The 14,096-nt window shown below is 52.1% G+C and overlaps 1 protein-coding gene across 1 annotated transcript in view; it reads left to right on the top strand.

Moving 5' to 3' along the window:
• The window catches only part of LOC129527200 (rho GTPase-activating protein 23-like), a 30,040-nt gene extending 16,660 nt beyond the window's left edge, over nt 1-13,380 (top strand). Inside the window, 7 exon segments of the mRNA XM_055364048.2 lie at nt 458-536; nt 4,509-4,582; nt 4,869-4,958; nt 5,811-5,936; nt 12,213-12,254; nt 12,843-12,939; nt 13,361-13,380. Coding sequence (XP_055220023.2) covers nt 458-536; nt 4,509-4,582; nt 4,869-4,958; nt 5,811-5,936; nt 12,213-12,254; nt 12,843-12,939; nt 13,361-13,380 — 528 coding nt within the window.
• The last annotated feature ends 716 nt before the right edge of the window (nt 13,381-14,096 follow it).

Here is a 14,096-nt window from a genome sequence, read left to right as displayed (position 1 = left end):
CTTTGAAGAGTGACTTTTAGGCGGGGATGAGGAGCCAGTTGTGTGGAGGCGGGGAGGAAAGTTCTGGTTGAGGGAACCAGCAGATGCAGAGGACCTGAGACAGGAAGGAGCCAGCACGAATAACTGCTGTGTCACGGATGCTTAAACTGTGCCCAGTGGAGGCAGCAGCTGCCACTCACTGTGTCCCCACAGTGCCTGGGACTTTCTGTGAATGGGGAGGTGTTGGAGCCCACGCGCTGGCAGGAGCAGGGAGGTACTGGGGCCAAGTGTGAGTGTGGGCACAGGACCTCTCTGGGGACTCAGGTCTGCTGCCACCATCCTGATGAGTAGAGAGCTTAGTCTAAGTGGGTCCCAGGGAGGGCCTGGTGGGCTTGATTGGGCTCTGGGGTGAATGATCGTGGAGGTATGGGCATTGGGCTAGGCCTGCCTGTGGCCTGACATCTGACTCCTCCCCCAGCGCTGGCAAGACCTCAATGTGGTCAGCAGCCTGCTCAAGTCCTTCTTCCGAAAGCTGCCTGAGCCTCTTTTCACTGATGGTGAGTAGGAGGTGGAAGTGGGAGTGGGGAGGGGATACCAGTCTGTGCCGCACCCTGACCACTACTTTTGCATTTGGTTTGTTGGTTTTACTCCTTTTTTTTTTTTTTTTTTGGAGACAGTCTTGCTCTGTCGCCCAGGCTGAAGTGCAGTGGTGCAATCACCGCTCATTGCAGCCTCAAGCTACTGGGCTCAAGCGATCCTCCCACCTCAGCCTCCTGAGTAGCTGAGACAGCAGGTGAACACCACCACACCCAGCTAATTTAAAAGTTTTTTTCAGAGATGGGGGGAGTTTCTCACTATGTTGCTCAGACTGGTGTTGCACTCCTGGGCTCAAGCAATCCTCCTGCCTGCCCCAGCCCCACAAAATGCTGGGATTACAGGCATGAGCCACCACGCTGGCTTTTTTTTTTTTTTAACACAAAAGCTTATTAAAAAAACATAGATTGTACAGATGTGAATAAAGAAAACAGCACAGGACCCTGTGAATCTCCTGCTCCCTTTCACGGGAGGTTGTGGCTAACACTTTCTGAGCATTAGTGTGTGCCAAGCACAAATCCCTAGAGCAACTCCATGAGGAAGGTGCTATTGTCTTCCCTCTACAGATGAGGAAACCAAGGCTCAGAGAGGTTTAATGCCTTGCCCAAGGTCACACAGGTTGTAAATGGCAGAGCCAGGATTCCACCCCAGGCATCGGGCTCCGACGGGCTTTGGCCGTTTGCTGAACTGCTGATTCACAATCTGTTGTGTTTCTCTCCTGGCCCTCTTATATGCGTGGCAGAGATACACACGTGCCTGCATGGGGTTTGGAGTTGGATGGGTTCAGGGGTGTGCTGGCAGATGTTTAACATCTGTCTCTGGGGAAAAAAACCCTAATGCCTAGCGTTTTCCAGCTTCCATGGTGTAAATACTCCTACCATGGTGTATTTCAAGCCACCAACATGATGTCACCAACATGGAACTGGGAAGAGAGGCACACAGTCGCTCTCAGGAGCTGGTGTGAGCAGGCTCCAGCACACCGCTGGTTGAGTTGTTTTTAACAAAAGCAGAGTTGTAATTCTGAGATTCATTCGTGTCAGTGCAGAGAGGTCTACCTCATTCTTCTTTTAAATCAGACACAGAATTTCATGGTTTGAATAGACTATAATTTCTTTAAGTACTCCTCTATTGATGGATATTTAGCTTGTCTTCAAATGTTTGCTATCACACAACCTGTTGCAATGGCTTTCCTTGAATAAGTCCTTGCACACCTGGATCTGTGCTCTCTAAGGAGATTCTTAGATGTAGAACTGCTGGGTCAAAGTCCCGGCGAACCTTTCTGAGACCAGTGTCAATTGCACTCTGAGAAAGAGGCCCTGGTTTAGACTCCCACTAACGATGTAGGAGTCTGTCTCTCCACATCCCCAACAGCATTGGATGTTATAACTATTATTGTTATTTGAAGGCCAGGCATGGTGGCTTATGCCTGTGATCCCAGCACTTTGGAAGGCTGAGGCAGGTGGATCACCTGAGGTCAGGAGTTCAAGACCAGCCTGACTGTGGTGAAACCCCGTCTCTACTAAAAATACAAAAATTAGTTGGGTGTGGTGGCGGGTGCCTGTAGTCCCAGCTGCTAGGGAAGCTGAGACAGGAGAATTGCTTGATCCCAGGAGGCAGAGGTTGCAGTGAGCCGAGATCGCACCACGGCACTTCAGCCTGGGTGACAGAGCCAGACTCCATCTCAAAATAAATGAATAAATAATACAATAAAATAAAAATAAAAATACTATTATTTGACACAGGATCTTGCTCTGTTGCCCAGACTGGAATGCAGTGGCGCAATCATGGCTCACTGCAGCCTCAACCTCCTGGGCTCAAGTGATCCTCCCATCTCAGCCTCCTGAGTAGCTGGGACTACAGGTTTGTGCCACCATACCCAGCTAATTAAAAAAAAATTTTTTTTTTGGTAGAGGCAGGGTCTCCCTACATCGCTCAGGCTGGTCTTCAACTCATGGTCTAAAGTGATCATCGCTCCTCGGCCTTTCAAAGTGCTGGGATTTTAGGCTTGAGCCACCTCACCCAGACAGCGTTAAATAGTATTAATATTTTAAACTTTTCTAATCAGATAAGGGAAATGGTATCTCATTATTGTTTTTATTTTCATTGCCCTCATTACTAGGGAGATTAAATCTTTTTTCATTAGCATATTGGCTGTTTCTATTTTCTCTGTAATTGCTTGATCAGACAATGTGCCCATTTTTCTGTTGGGTTGTTTATTTTTTTCTTATGTTGATTTGTGGGAGAAAAGCTCTTTGTGTTTTACACATATTAACACTTTGTTAGTTTTCACAAATATTTGCTTTGGCCTGCCATTTGCCTTTTCACTTTGCAGTACAGAAACTGAAAACAAATTTGTTGTTGTTGTTGTTTTGTTTTGTTTTTTGAGACAGAGTTTCACTCTTGTCGCCCAGGCTGGAGTGCAATGGTGTGATCTCGGCTCACTGGAACTTCTGCCTCCTGGGTTCAAGCGATTCTTCTGCCTCAGTCTCCCAAACAGCTGGGATTACAGGTGCCCACCATCATGCCCAGCTAATTTTTGTATTTTTGGTAGAGATGGGGTTTCACCATGTTGGCCAGGCTGGTCTCAAACTCCTGACCTCAGGTGATCCACCCTCCTTGGCCTCCCAAAGTGCTGGGATTACACGGGTGAGCCACCGCGCCCTGCCTAACAATTTTTAATTTTATTTTTATTTAATTTTATTTATTTTTTTGAGAAAGTGTCTCACTCTGTCACCCAGGCTGGAGTGCAGCGGTATGATCTCGGCTCACTGCAACCTCCGCCTCCCAGGTTCAAGCCATTCTCCTGTCTCAGCCTCCCAAGTAGCTGGGATTACAGGCACCTGCCACCATGCCCAGTTAATTTTTATATTTTTAGTAAAGATGAGGTTTTGCCACATTGGCCAGGCTGGTCTTGAACTCCTGACCTCAAGTGATCAGCTGATGCACCTCAGCCTTCCAAAGTGCTGGGATGACAGATGTGAGCCACCGTGCCTGGCTGAAAACAATTGTTTAAAATGTGACCAAAGCTGTTCATCTTTTCTTCATAGATTCTGCATCTCATGTTTAGGATGGCCTTAGGATTATAAAAATATTTTCTTATTTTTTCCCCAGTGCTTTTATAATTTTCACAATTGGCTCTGCCGTGTGATTGCATTTGTGTATTGTGAGCTAGAAATGATCCCCCCCGCCCCCGATGGTAGCCATTTGTCCCGGGGACATCTGTTGAGGCCCCCATCCCTCCCCCCGATTGGAAGTGCTGCCTTTATCATATAATAAATATCTACATGGCCCCCTTCCCCCCTTTCTAGCCTTAACATTGCTCTGCCTTTTCTGCTGTGCCAGCCGGCTTCAGCTGTGCCATCCATTCAGGATGTTTCAGTCCCTGGTAGGGCAGATCCTCCCAGGTTACTCTTTCTTTAAAAACTATTCCTGGCTGTCTTTGTGCATTAGCTCATCCAGATGAATTTCAGAATAGGCTTATCATGTTCCATTTTTTAAAGGTCCCCATGGACTTGTTCTGAAGGGAGTTGGGGGAATCCTTGGTTGAGGCTGTCTGAAGCCCCTCCTCCTCTCCAGGTGCCCTTCTCTTCTGACCTGCTGAACCTTGGTGTCCCTGTCCTGGAGATGGGGGCAGGGACCCCTTTTCTGGGATCAGCATGCAGCTCAGACCATATTGCCTCCCAAATGAACACAGCTGGGCTACCCCAGGTCAGGTGCACACCCGAGTGTAGCTGTGGTGAGTGCAGCTGTGGTGAGTGCAGCTGTGGTAAGTGCAGCTGTGGTGGGTGTGTTCACATACACAAGAGGCTGTCGCCCAAGCTGGAGCCCCCAAACTGGAGGAGTTCAAAACACAGCCCTCCCAGCAGGGCCCTCGGCCCGGAGAACAGGGGAAGGTGCTGCGCCCACCTCTCTAAAGAGTCTCTGCTGTGTTCTAGACAAATACAACGACTTCATCGAGGCCAACCGCATCGAGGACGTGTGGGAGCAGATGAGGACGCTGCGGAAGCTGGTAAGGAGCGAGAGGTGCTGCCAGGCACGAGGTGGGGCAGCTGCCTGAGCACCTCTGTCCCAGGAGGCAGGGAGTCCGGTGCTGCCCATGACCCCTGTGGCCTTGGAGAAGCCCTACTCCACTCAGGGCCTCAGTTTCCCCATCCATACAAGAGAGCGGGGGGTCAGAGGATAGGTTCCAGACTCCCTGAGGCATGGTAGTGGGAGATCTTTGGGGCATGGTGGTGACGGGGGACAGGGGCAGGCCCTTACAGCCTGTCCCCATGCCCCTCCTCTCTCCTGCTCAGATCCGGGATCTCCCAGGACACTACTATGAAACGCTCAAATTCCTTGTGGGCCATCTAAAGACCATCGCTGACCACTCTGAGAAAAACAAGGTGGGTAGGAGTCCCGCATGGAGTCTGGGGGAGGCAAGCATGGACTTACTGTGTGGGGGTCCTCAGCACGCACTGAGCTCCTGCAGGTCCAGTAACTCAGGCCCGTCTAGGCACACCCTCCTCCTATGACTGCTCCGTCCCCATCCCTCTCCTACATGCTGGTCAGTGTTTTCCCCCAGAGAGCCATCTCCTGAGTTTCTGAGGGCTTTCCAGAGGCAGGGAACCCCGGCCCCCCATATCCGATGCATTGCCATCCTCCGACTTAGCTCAAGTCCCTCGCATTGCATTTTCCTCATCAAACCCCTTATGCCTTCTGGTTTTGCAGTGGGAAAAATGAGGGGAGTGATAGGATTTTTTGTGTTTTTTGTTTGTTTGTTCTTTTGAGATGAAGTCTCACTCTGCTGCTCAGGCTGCAGTGCCTTGGCACGATCTCAGCTCACTGCAACCTTCGCCTCCCGGGTTCAAGCGATTCTCCTGCCTCAGCCTCCCGAGTAGCTGGGATTACAGGCATCTGCAAGTGATCAGATTTTTTCCCAGGCCTAAAATAACCCCTGGGACCTCCAACATGTTTCCTACTGCAGGGTCTCCCACTGCTGGCACTGACCACTCAGGGCTGCCCTGTATAGGTGTGCGGGTTGGGCACTGCTCATGGCTGCTGGGCCTGGGGATGAAAGGGGCTGAAATCTGGCCTGTGCTCTACTCATCAAGCATTTCCATGCCCATACAAGGGGGTGTCCACCCTTTAAGCTGGGGACTGGTGAGAATGTAGTTGGGGATAGAGGCCTTAGGGGCCAGAGTGAGGGAGGACTGAGTTCAGGATGTTGACAGTGACCTGCTTTCCCTGCTGCCCAGATAGAACCCCGGAACCTGGCCCTGGTCTTTGGGCCGACAATGGTGAGGACGTCTGAGGACAACATGACAGACATGGTGACCCACATGCCTGACTGCTACAAGATCATGGAGACACTGATCCAGCACGTAAGCCCCTGTTCCGGGGGGGTGCCCGGCAGCCCCTGGGGCCCAGGCCATGTTCCTCTGAGCCCCTCGCTCTTGCTCAGCCTGGCAGGGTGTGCCCCAAGAAGGGCTCGGCAGCTTTAGAGCATGCTGCTAGGGTGGTATATACTCCTCCAAAGCCATGGGCTGCATTTCAAGGCAAGGCAGGAATGGATCCTGGAATCCTTGCTGCCCTGGGATGTTGTGTCCCCAGCAGGAGAGTCGAGAGGCCCCCGAGCGTCCAAGATGCCTGGGAAAGGCAGAAGAGGAGGAAGGGCGGGGAAGGTGCTACTGGTGGAGGGCGGAATGGGCAGCTTCAGAAGGTGGTCCCTGGAGAAGTGTCCTGGCAGACACGAGCAGACGGTGGCCAAGGTCTGGCCTGACATCAGAAGGCCCCGGCTCTAGTGACTTTCCCTGCTGGCCCCACTGAGGTTTTGGGGAGGTAGTGGTGATGTCCATGGTAACAAGGGGTGGATGGGGCAGGGCACAGGGCCTTGGCCTGAGGCAGGATCCTGCACCAGTGCTTGGCATGTACTGGGCTGGCCACCTCCCTTCTCATGGCTTCCTGGATGCCAACAGCCCTTGTCCTGTAGGTTCTTGTTACTGTGCATGGGCGGAGGAGAACCCAGAGTGGCCAGCAGAGGGCGCAGGAGGCCTTGGTCTTCCAGAGCCCAACCCTAAGGCAGCACTGCCGCCTTCTGGGGCACACACGGATGTCATTATGAATCACAGATTTTCCATTTCCAATTCTTGTTACAGCCCACAAAGGATGAGAACAGAGCCCCTCCTGCCAGGGGAAATAAGACTGGCAGCTGGTCAGAGGAAGGGAAGCCTCAGTCCCAAGCCCCCTTTAGACACTTCACGGAAGGAAAGCTGGGCCCTATCACCCCCATTTTACAGAGGAGGAAACAAGCTCAGAGACGCAAGGCAACTTGCTCATGGTCACACAGCTAATACGTGGCAGCCCACGATTTCAAGCCAGATCTGACTGACCAAAGCCTGTGCTTTCCTCCTGCTATCAATCCAAAGGCCAGACTCCTAGGTCCCTCCTTGCGCTGGCTTGGGACGGAGGGAGGGGGCCAGGGTAAGGAGGCGAGGTGGTGGGCAGCTGAGCCATGTTAACAGCCTTGGTTGCCCATCTCCCTCTTTCACTGCATGCTCAGGGCTCCGAGCCACAGGAGGGAGCATCACAGCCTGCTGCATCCGGACACTAGGAACACCACTCCAGAGCTGTCTGGGAGGCCAGGGCTGCCCTGCAGCGTCGGGGATCCTGATGAGGCCTTGGGAAAGCTTAGCTCTCCAGGGCACCAGGGAGCCCCGGAACCTCCCGTGAGGGTGTGTTTTGGGGGCAGCAGCAGGGAAGAGTGGGTGTCTGGCTCTGTGCTCCTGGAGAAGCCCCTGGAAGCCCAAGGTCTGAGGTCAGCTGAGGTATCAGGAACTGCAGCCTTCAGGGAGGAAGGAGGCCAAAGCCCCAATGGGGAGTCCCTGCTCTGGGCAGGGTGGAGAAGGTGGAGTTTGTCTCATTTAGCACTGACACTAGCGCCTGGCACACAGTGGATACTCAGTGTTTGTGGAGTATAAATGAATGAGTAAATTGCTAATTGAGGTTACGTCAGGCTGGGCTTTTCTTTCTCTTTCTCTCTCTTTCTTTTCGCTTTTTTGTTTGTTTGTTTGTTTGTTTTGATAGAGTCTCAGTCTGTCACCCACACTGGAGTGCAGTGGGCAGATACGGCCCACTTCCAGGCTCAGGCGATCCTGCCATCTCAGCCTCCTGAGTAGCTGGGACTAGAGATGCCACCACCACACCACCTGGCTAATTTTTGTATTCTTTTGTAGAGATGAGGTCTTACTATGTTGCCAGGGCTAGTCTTGAACTCCTGGACTCAAGCAATCCTCCCATCTCGACCTTCCGAAGTGCTGGGATTACAGGTGTGAGCCATCACGCCCGGCCAGGCTGGGCTTTTCTACTCAGAGATTCATTCCCGAGAGCTAACTGAGCTAGTGTCCTTCCCTTCTCTGCCTCCTTGGCAATTGAACGTAACCAGCCCTGGATGATTGTCGAGGGAATGAGCCACCCACTCTGCAAGCCCTGAAAGCCTGCCCACCCAAGCGTGCCGGCTCTGTCTAGCCCGGAGGCTCCATAGCCAGGGCAGTGCTGCTGTCACTTGGGGCACCCAGACCAGCCTTCAGGTTGGAAAGAGGGTGGCAACTGAGGGGTAAAGAGGAACAGCGACTTGCCCAGGGCCACGCAGCAAGATAATGGCAGAGCAGAGAGGAGAGCAAACCTGGATGTCTGATCTTGCAGCGGGCAAGTTGCCAGGAGCCCCTACCTATGTTTACGAAGTCAAATGGAACCCAAACAAAGATCACCCAGGGCATTTGCTTAGGGACTCACTCAGCAAAGGCAGTGATACCTAATGTTTCTCAGCCTCAGCACTAGTGACCGCTGGGGTCCAGATAAGTCTTTGTTGTGAGAGGCTGGTCTGTGTGTTATAGGATATTTAGCAACATCGCTGGCTTCTACCTGCTGGATGCTGGGAATATCACTCTAGTTGTCACAATCAAAAAAGTCTCCAGACATTGCCAAGTGCCCCCTGGGGTGGGGGGATTGATGGCAGTGGCTCTGGGGCCAGCCTGCTCCTATGTGCTGTGTGGCCTTGGACAAGTTCCTTACCTGTTGTGCCTCAGTCTCCACATCTGTAAAGTAGAGATGACAATACTGTTTACCGCACATCGTTGTGAATGTCTGCTAAAGCACTCGCAGCGGTGCCTGGCAGGTCCTAAGTGTTGTGTGAGAACTGACTGTCATCCTCTTTGTCGTGGTCATTATTCCACGCCAGAGACAGATCCCCATGCTGGGAACACGGAGGTGAATGGGAGCCTGCTCAGAAGGAATATTGCCAGCCGGTGTGGTGGTGCATGTCTGTGGTCTCAACTACTTGGGGGGCTGAGGTGGGAGGCTGCAGTGAGCCGAGATTGTGACACTGCACTCCAGCCTGGGTGACAGAGTGAGACCCTGCCACACACACACACACACACACACACACACACACACAAATCCATAAAATGATGCTTCTCATTATTATTTTATTACTTTGATAAAATAATGTTTATCAAAGTAAGAGCTGCGTCTCTTTGTGCTCTGGGCTATGTCCAAGGAAGCCCCACAGAAGGACCCACCCCGGCCCTGGGTGCAGGGCTGGGGTCGTGGTCATGGAGTTCTTGAATTGCCTTAGAGGACCATGATGAGAACTTAGCCAGGCAGAGCAGGGAGAAAGGGCATCCCAGGCGGAAAGAACAGCACGTGCAGAAACAGGGTGGCAGGAACTAGTGTGGATTCGTCTTGAGAGCCGTGGCCACCCGGGTGCTTCCTGTAGATGCTGTGGCTTGCAGAGTACTTCTGGGCACCTTCCAACCTGAGTTAATGGCTGGCTTCTTTGGGCCGATCCTCAGGCTCCCCCTGGTCAGCCTGCCTCTGGAAGCCGCACTTTTGAATAACGGTAGCTGACATCTATTATATATTAACAATGTGCTGCACTCAACGTTTTCCATACAGTATTTCATCTCAATCCTCCTCAGGCCTAGAAGGAGGTACTCACATCATGCCCGTTTTAGAGATAAGTAAATAGACTTACAGAGGGAAAGTAACTTGGCTAAGGTGAACTTGAACCAAGATGACTGACTCCAGAGCTTCCATTTCTCTTTTTCTTTTCTTTTTTTTTTTTGAGACAGAGTCTCACTCTGTCATCCAGGCTGGAGTGCAATGGTGCGGTCTCCACTCACTGCAGCCTCCGGCTCCTGGGCTCAAGTGATCCTCCCACCTCAGCACCCCCAAGTAGCTGGGATTATGGGCGCACGCCACCATGCCGGGCTAATTTTTGTATTTTTAGTAGAGCTGGGGTTTCACCCTGTTGGCCAGGCTGGTATTGAACTCCTGACCTCAGCTGATGCACCTGCCTCAGCCTCCCAAAGTGCTGGGACTACAGGTGTGAGCCAATGTGCCTGGCCAGAGCTTGCATTTTTCTTATCTTCCTTCGCTCTCTTCTCTTCTATCTCTTTTTTGTTTCCCTTCTGGCCTTCCTGTGCTGTTTGAGTTAATCACACGTCAGATCATGAGCAATAATAACTGAGGCTCATGGCGCATGCTCAGGCAAGTCCCCTTGTTTCCCCTCTTCATTCCCCTAGGTGCCCACTCTTAATAGGCTAATATGTGTCCTTCCAGGACACCTTCCACTTACTGTAAATGCATGGCTATCCTTAAATATATATAATATTCTTTGTGTGTTTTAAGTCTATATAATGAGATTATAAATTGCCTGTTCCTGTTCTTTCATAGGTGTTGAGGGGGGAAAAGGGTAATTGCCTTAATTTTTATTCATTTTTTTTTTTGAGATGGAGTTTCACTTTTGTCCAGGCTGGAGTACAGTGGTGCGACCTCAGCTCACTGCAACCTCTGCCTCCCAGGTTCAAGTGATTCCCCCACCTCACCCTCCTGAGTAACTGGGATTACAGGTGCACATAACCACGCCCAGCTAATTTTTATATTTTTAGTAGAGATAGGGTTTCACCATGTTGGCCAGGTTGGTCTCAAACTCCTGACCTCAGGTGATCCACCCACCTCAGCTTCCCAAAGTGCTAGGATTACAGGTGTGAGTCACTGCACCCGGCCTGTCACTGTCAATTTCTAATGCTTATCAGTTTCTGTGTCTTCCTTCCACCACATCTAAAAGCCAAAAGTGGTGGGGTGCAGTGGCTCATGCTTGTAATCGCAAAATCTACAATTTTTTTTTTAATTAGCTGAGCAAGGTGGCACATGCCTGTAGTCCCAGCTATTCAGGAGGCTGATGTGGGAGAATCTCTTGAGCCCAGGAGTGCAAGGGTACAGTGAGCTAGGATCATGCCATAGCATTTCAACCTGGATAACAGCGAGAGACCCTATCTCAAAAATAAATAAATAAATACAATAAAAGCCAAAAGTGCCTTAGTTATTTCTTGGAGCTTGCCGAAGTTCATCTCTTTACTTGCTCAAGTATTCAGTTAAGAGAGTCTTTGTGTAGTAAATTTTCTGCTGTCTCAGGATAGCTTTATTTCAAGGCCAGGTGTGGTGGTTCCAGAGAGCAGGAGGTTCACTTAAGGGGTGATTAAAACAATCTGTGGTATGCCTGTAATCCCAGCACTTTGGGAGGTGGAGGTGGGCGGATCACTTGAGGTCAGGAGTTGAGACCAGTCTGGCCAACATGACGAAACCCCATCTCTACTAAAAATACAAAAATTATCCAGGCGTGATGGCATGCACCTGTAATCCCAGCTACTCGGGGGGGGCTGAAGCCAGAGAATCACTTGATCACAGGAGGCAGAGGTTGCAGTGAGCCAAGATTGCACCACTGCACTCCAGCCTGGGTGACAGAGTGAGATTCTGTTGGAAAAAAAAAAAGAATAGTTTTATTTTACATTCTCATTTTTTTAAATGAGATTTTAGCAGGGTATAAAATTCTAGGTTCCTTCAACACATCAAAACTTACTTTCTTGTCTTGTCTTCTTGTGTCTTGCTGCTGAAAGTTCCAAGTACCTGTGATACGTGTTCATTTATAAGCAATCTGGATTTTTTTTTCAGAAAACTTAGAATTTTATCTTAAAGATTCTCAAATTTTACAAAATATATTAAACTGTCGGGGTCTTTATTTTCTCTCTTGTTTGGCCTTTATGAGAAAGCTCTCACCTCCTGCCCCTCAGGAAACCTCCAACACCTTTCTCCTGTCATTTTCCTTTTCTGGGCTGAGTACATGACACCTCTGTTGTCAGTGTGGCACCCATGGGTGGCAGGTGGCATGGGGCACGCTCAGCTGTCACAGCCATGGACCTGGCCAACACTAACGGCACTGGTGCATCCCTGCCCCCCGGCTCGCTGTGGGGAGTATACCATGGGGGTGTGCCCAGGACAGTGTTTAGAGAAAAGCAAGTAAAAGCGAAGCTCTCCCTAAGCCTATCTCCCGTCTGAGGTGGCCACTCCCATTCACTGCCGTGTCTCCTCCCACACTGGGGTCCCACCTTTTCTCTCCCCCAGGGTTTTTCATAGTCTGTGGAGTCAGGTTTTAGGGTCTGTCAAGCTCCCTCTGAGCCCTCTTTTGCAGCCCCGCCAGCCTGGGGTTTGTTGAGAGAGAGGCCCCCCTTGCCGCCTGAGTGGGTCCTCTGGAATGAGCAGGTGGAAGAGACTCTTCTTTCCCATGCTGATTTCATTCCTTCCTTTTGTCTTCTCTGCAGTCAGACTGGTTCTTCAGTGACGAAGAGGACAAGGCAGAGAGAGTAAGCGATGCCGCGGGCTGGGTTGGCATGGGGACTGGTCTGGGGTGAGCCCCAGTCCTTGGGGGTGGGGCAGACAGCGGGACTTAAGCTGGGGAAGGTGTCTGTCCTTGAAGCTTGCCTCAAGTCTGATGGAGGAAACACAGACCCTCTCCTCAGGAGCCCCTAGTCTGATAGAGAAGCACAAAGCTTGCCTTCAGGAATCCCCAGTCTAAATGGGGGAAATATAGGCCTTGCTCAGAGGGAACCCAATTCAGGAGTAAAGGCAGCTCCTGCCCTCTGGGCTACTGAGAAGGACTTAGGTTGGAGGAGTTCCAGTCTGGTGCAGGAGACACAGCTCCTGCCCCTAGCTGAAGGGGCCGCTCTGGCCTTCGCAGTTCCAAGATGTTGAGGAAGGCGCAAAACTGTCTAACAGGGGACATGTAGGAATCATCCTCAAGAGAGTCCGGCTGATGAGGGAGACGGTCCCTGCCCCAGTGAGCCCGGTCTGATGGAGGAGACACGGGCTCTGTCATCAGGGCACACCCCTCTGGGGGGGTCGGCAGCCCAGCATCCGAGGGCATGCCAGCTGACCCCGCCTCCTGTTTGCAGGCCCCTGTGGGTGACAAGGAGCCTCAGGCAGTGCCCAACATTGAGTACCTCCTGCCCAACATTGGCAGGACAGTGCCCCCTGGCGACCTGGGGTCAGGTGAGCGCAGGGCCCTGGGAGTGGGGAGGCGGGAGGGTGGACACTGCATTCCTGAGGGTCCCAGATGCCTGGCCAGATGCCCAGCTTCCCTGTGCCACCCCAGCGGGGCCCTCCCCTGCCAGCCACCATGGAGATGGGGCTGTTGGGGGCCTTCTCCCTCCCTGGGGAAGTCCAGCTTGCCCCGTGCCCATCTCCTGTCTGTGCAGCTGCCCCGCCCCAGGCAGGGTCGGAGCTTTGTTCTCTCTCTCTCACTGGTTTCTTTCCTCAGCCTTTAATTTCTCATGGGCTGGCTGTGTCCTTCTGGGCATGTTCCTCTTTTTAATTTTTCTTCCTTTCCTCCTTGCACCCCTGCCTCTCCCTCCTCCTCTCCCCATGCTCTCCTCCCACCCCCTTCTCTTCTCCTCCCCCTCCCCTCCTCCAGCAGACCTGTTGGAGATTTAAAGGGTACAGTGCGGTGTCATGGCCTCGGTCACTAACAGTGGCGGGTGATGATAAGAAGGCTGGGTGGGCACAGAGGCAGGCAGAATGTCCCGGACTGTGAGGACCCCACACTGACATGCCAGTTACCCCTGCTTGTTATCCACTTATCCCAGCAGTCCATGCCCCTCCCATCCTAAAGCCCCTTCTCAGGAGGACGAGGCACTCACTGGGCCCAGGGCCCGCCCCGTTGCCTGGACACCTGGGCATCAAATTGCTGCCCTCCTGCAGTGCCACAGACCCTGCGGCCTCTCTTTGCCGAGTCTCACCACTGCTAGTCATCCGGGCTGGGGACCGACACTCTCTGGAGACCAGCGATGCCACACCCAGAAGCTTCTCTTTATCTCTAACTCCTGCCTCACTCACCCCAATGGGCCGCCTCCTCCTGCTTAAGAAACCGGGGCCCTAAGTCCTGTTTGCAGGGCCTGTGGCCCTCTCATGGCAGAGGACAGATGATTTACATGCTCAGAGACAGATGAGGGCCACTCCCTTTGTGGCTGCAGCCACTGACTCCTCCCCCCGCCATAGTTGCCCCTCCCTTTAGTTTTAGCATTTCTGTTCGTCTCTGACATAGCCACACAGGAGCTCCCTAGTCACCAGAGGCAGGCTCAGGAGGGGCCAGAAGACATGGGGGTGGGATGGCAGAGAGGGACGCCCTGTCTCTTCTAATCACCCGCCGC

The sequence above is a fragment of the Gorilla gorilla genome, chromosome 16 (genome assembly GCF_029281585.2).
Source record: "Gorilla gorilla gorilla isolate KB3781 chromosome 16, NHGRI_mGorGor1-v2.1_pri, whole genome shotgun sequence".
NCBI lineage: Eukaryota > Metazoa > Chordata > Mammalia > Primates > Hominidae > Gorilla > Gorilla gorilla.
This window is presented reverse-complemented; position numbering and strand designations above follow the sequence as displayed.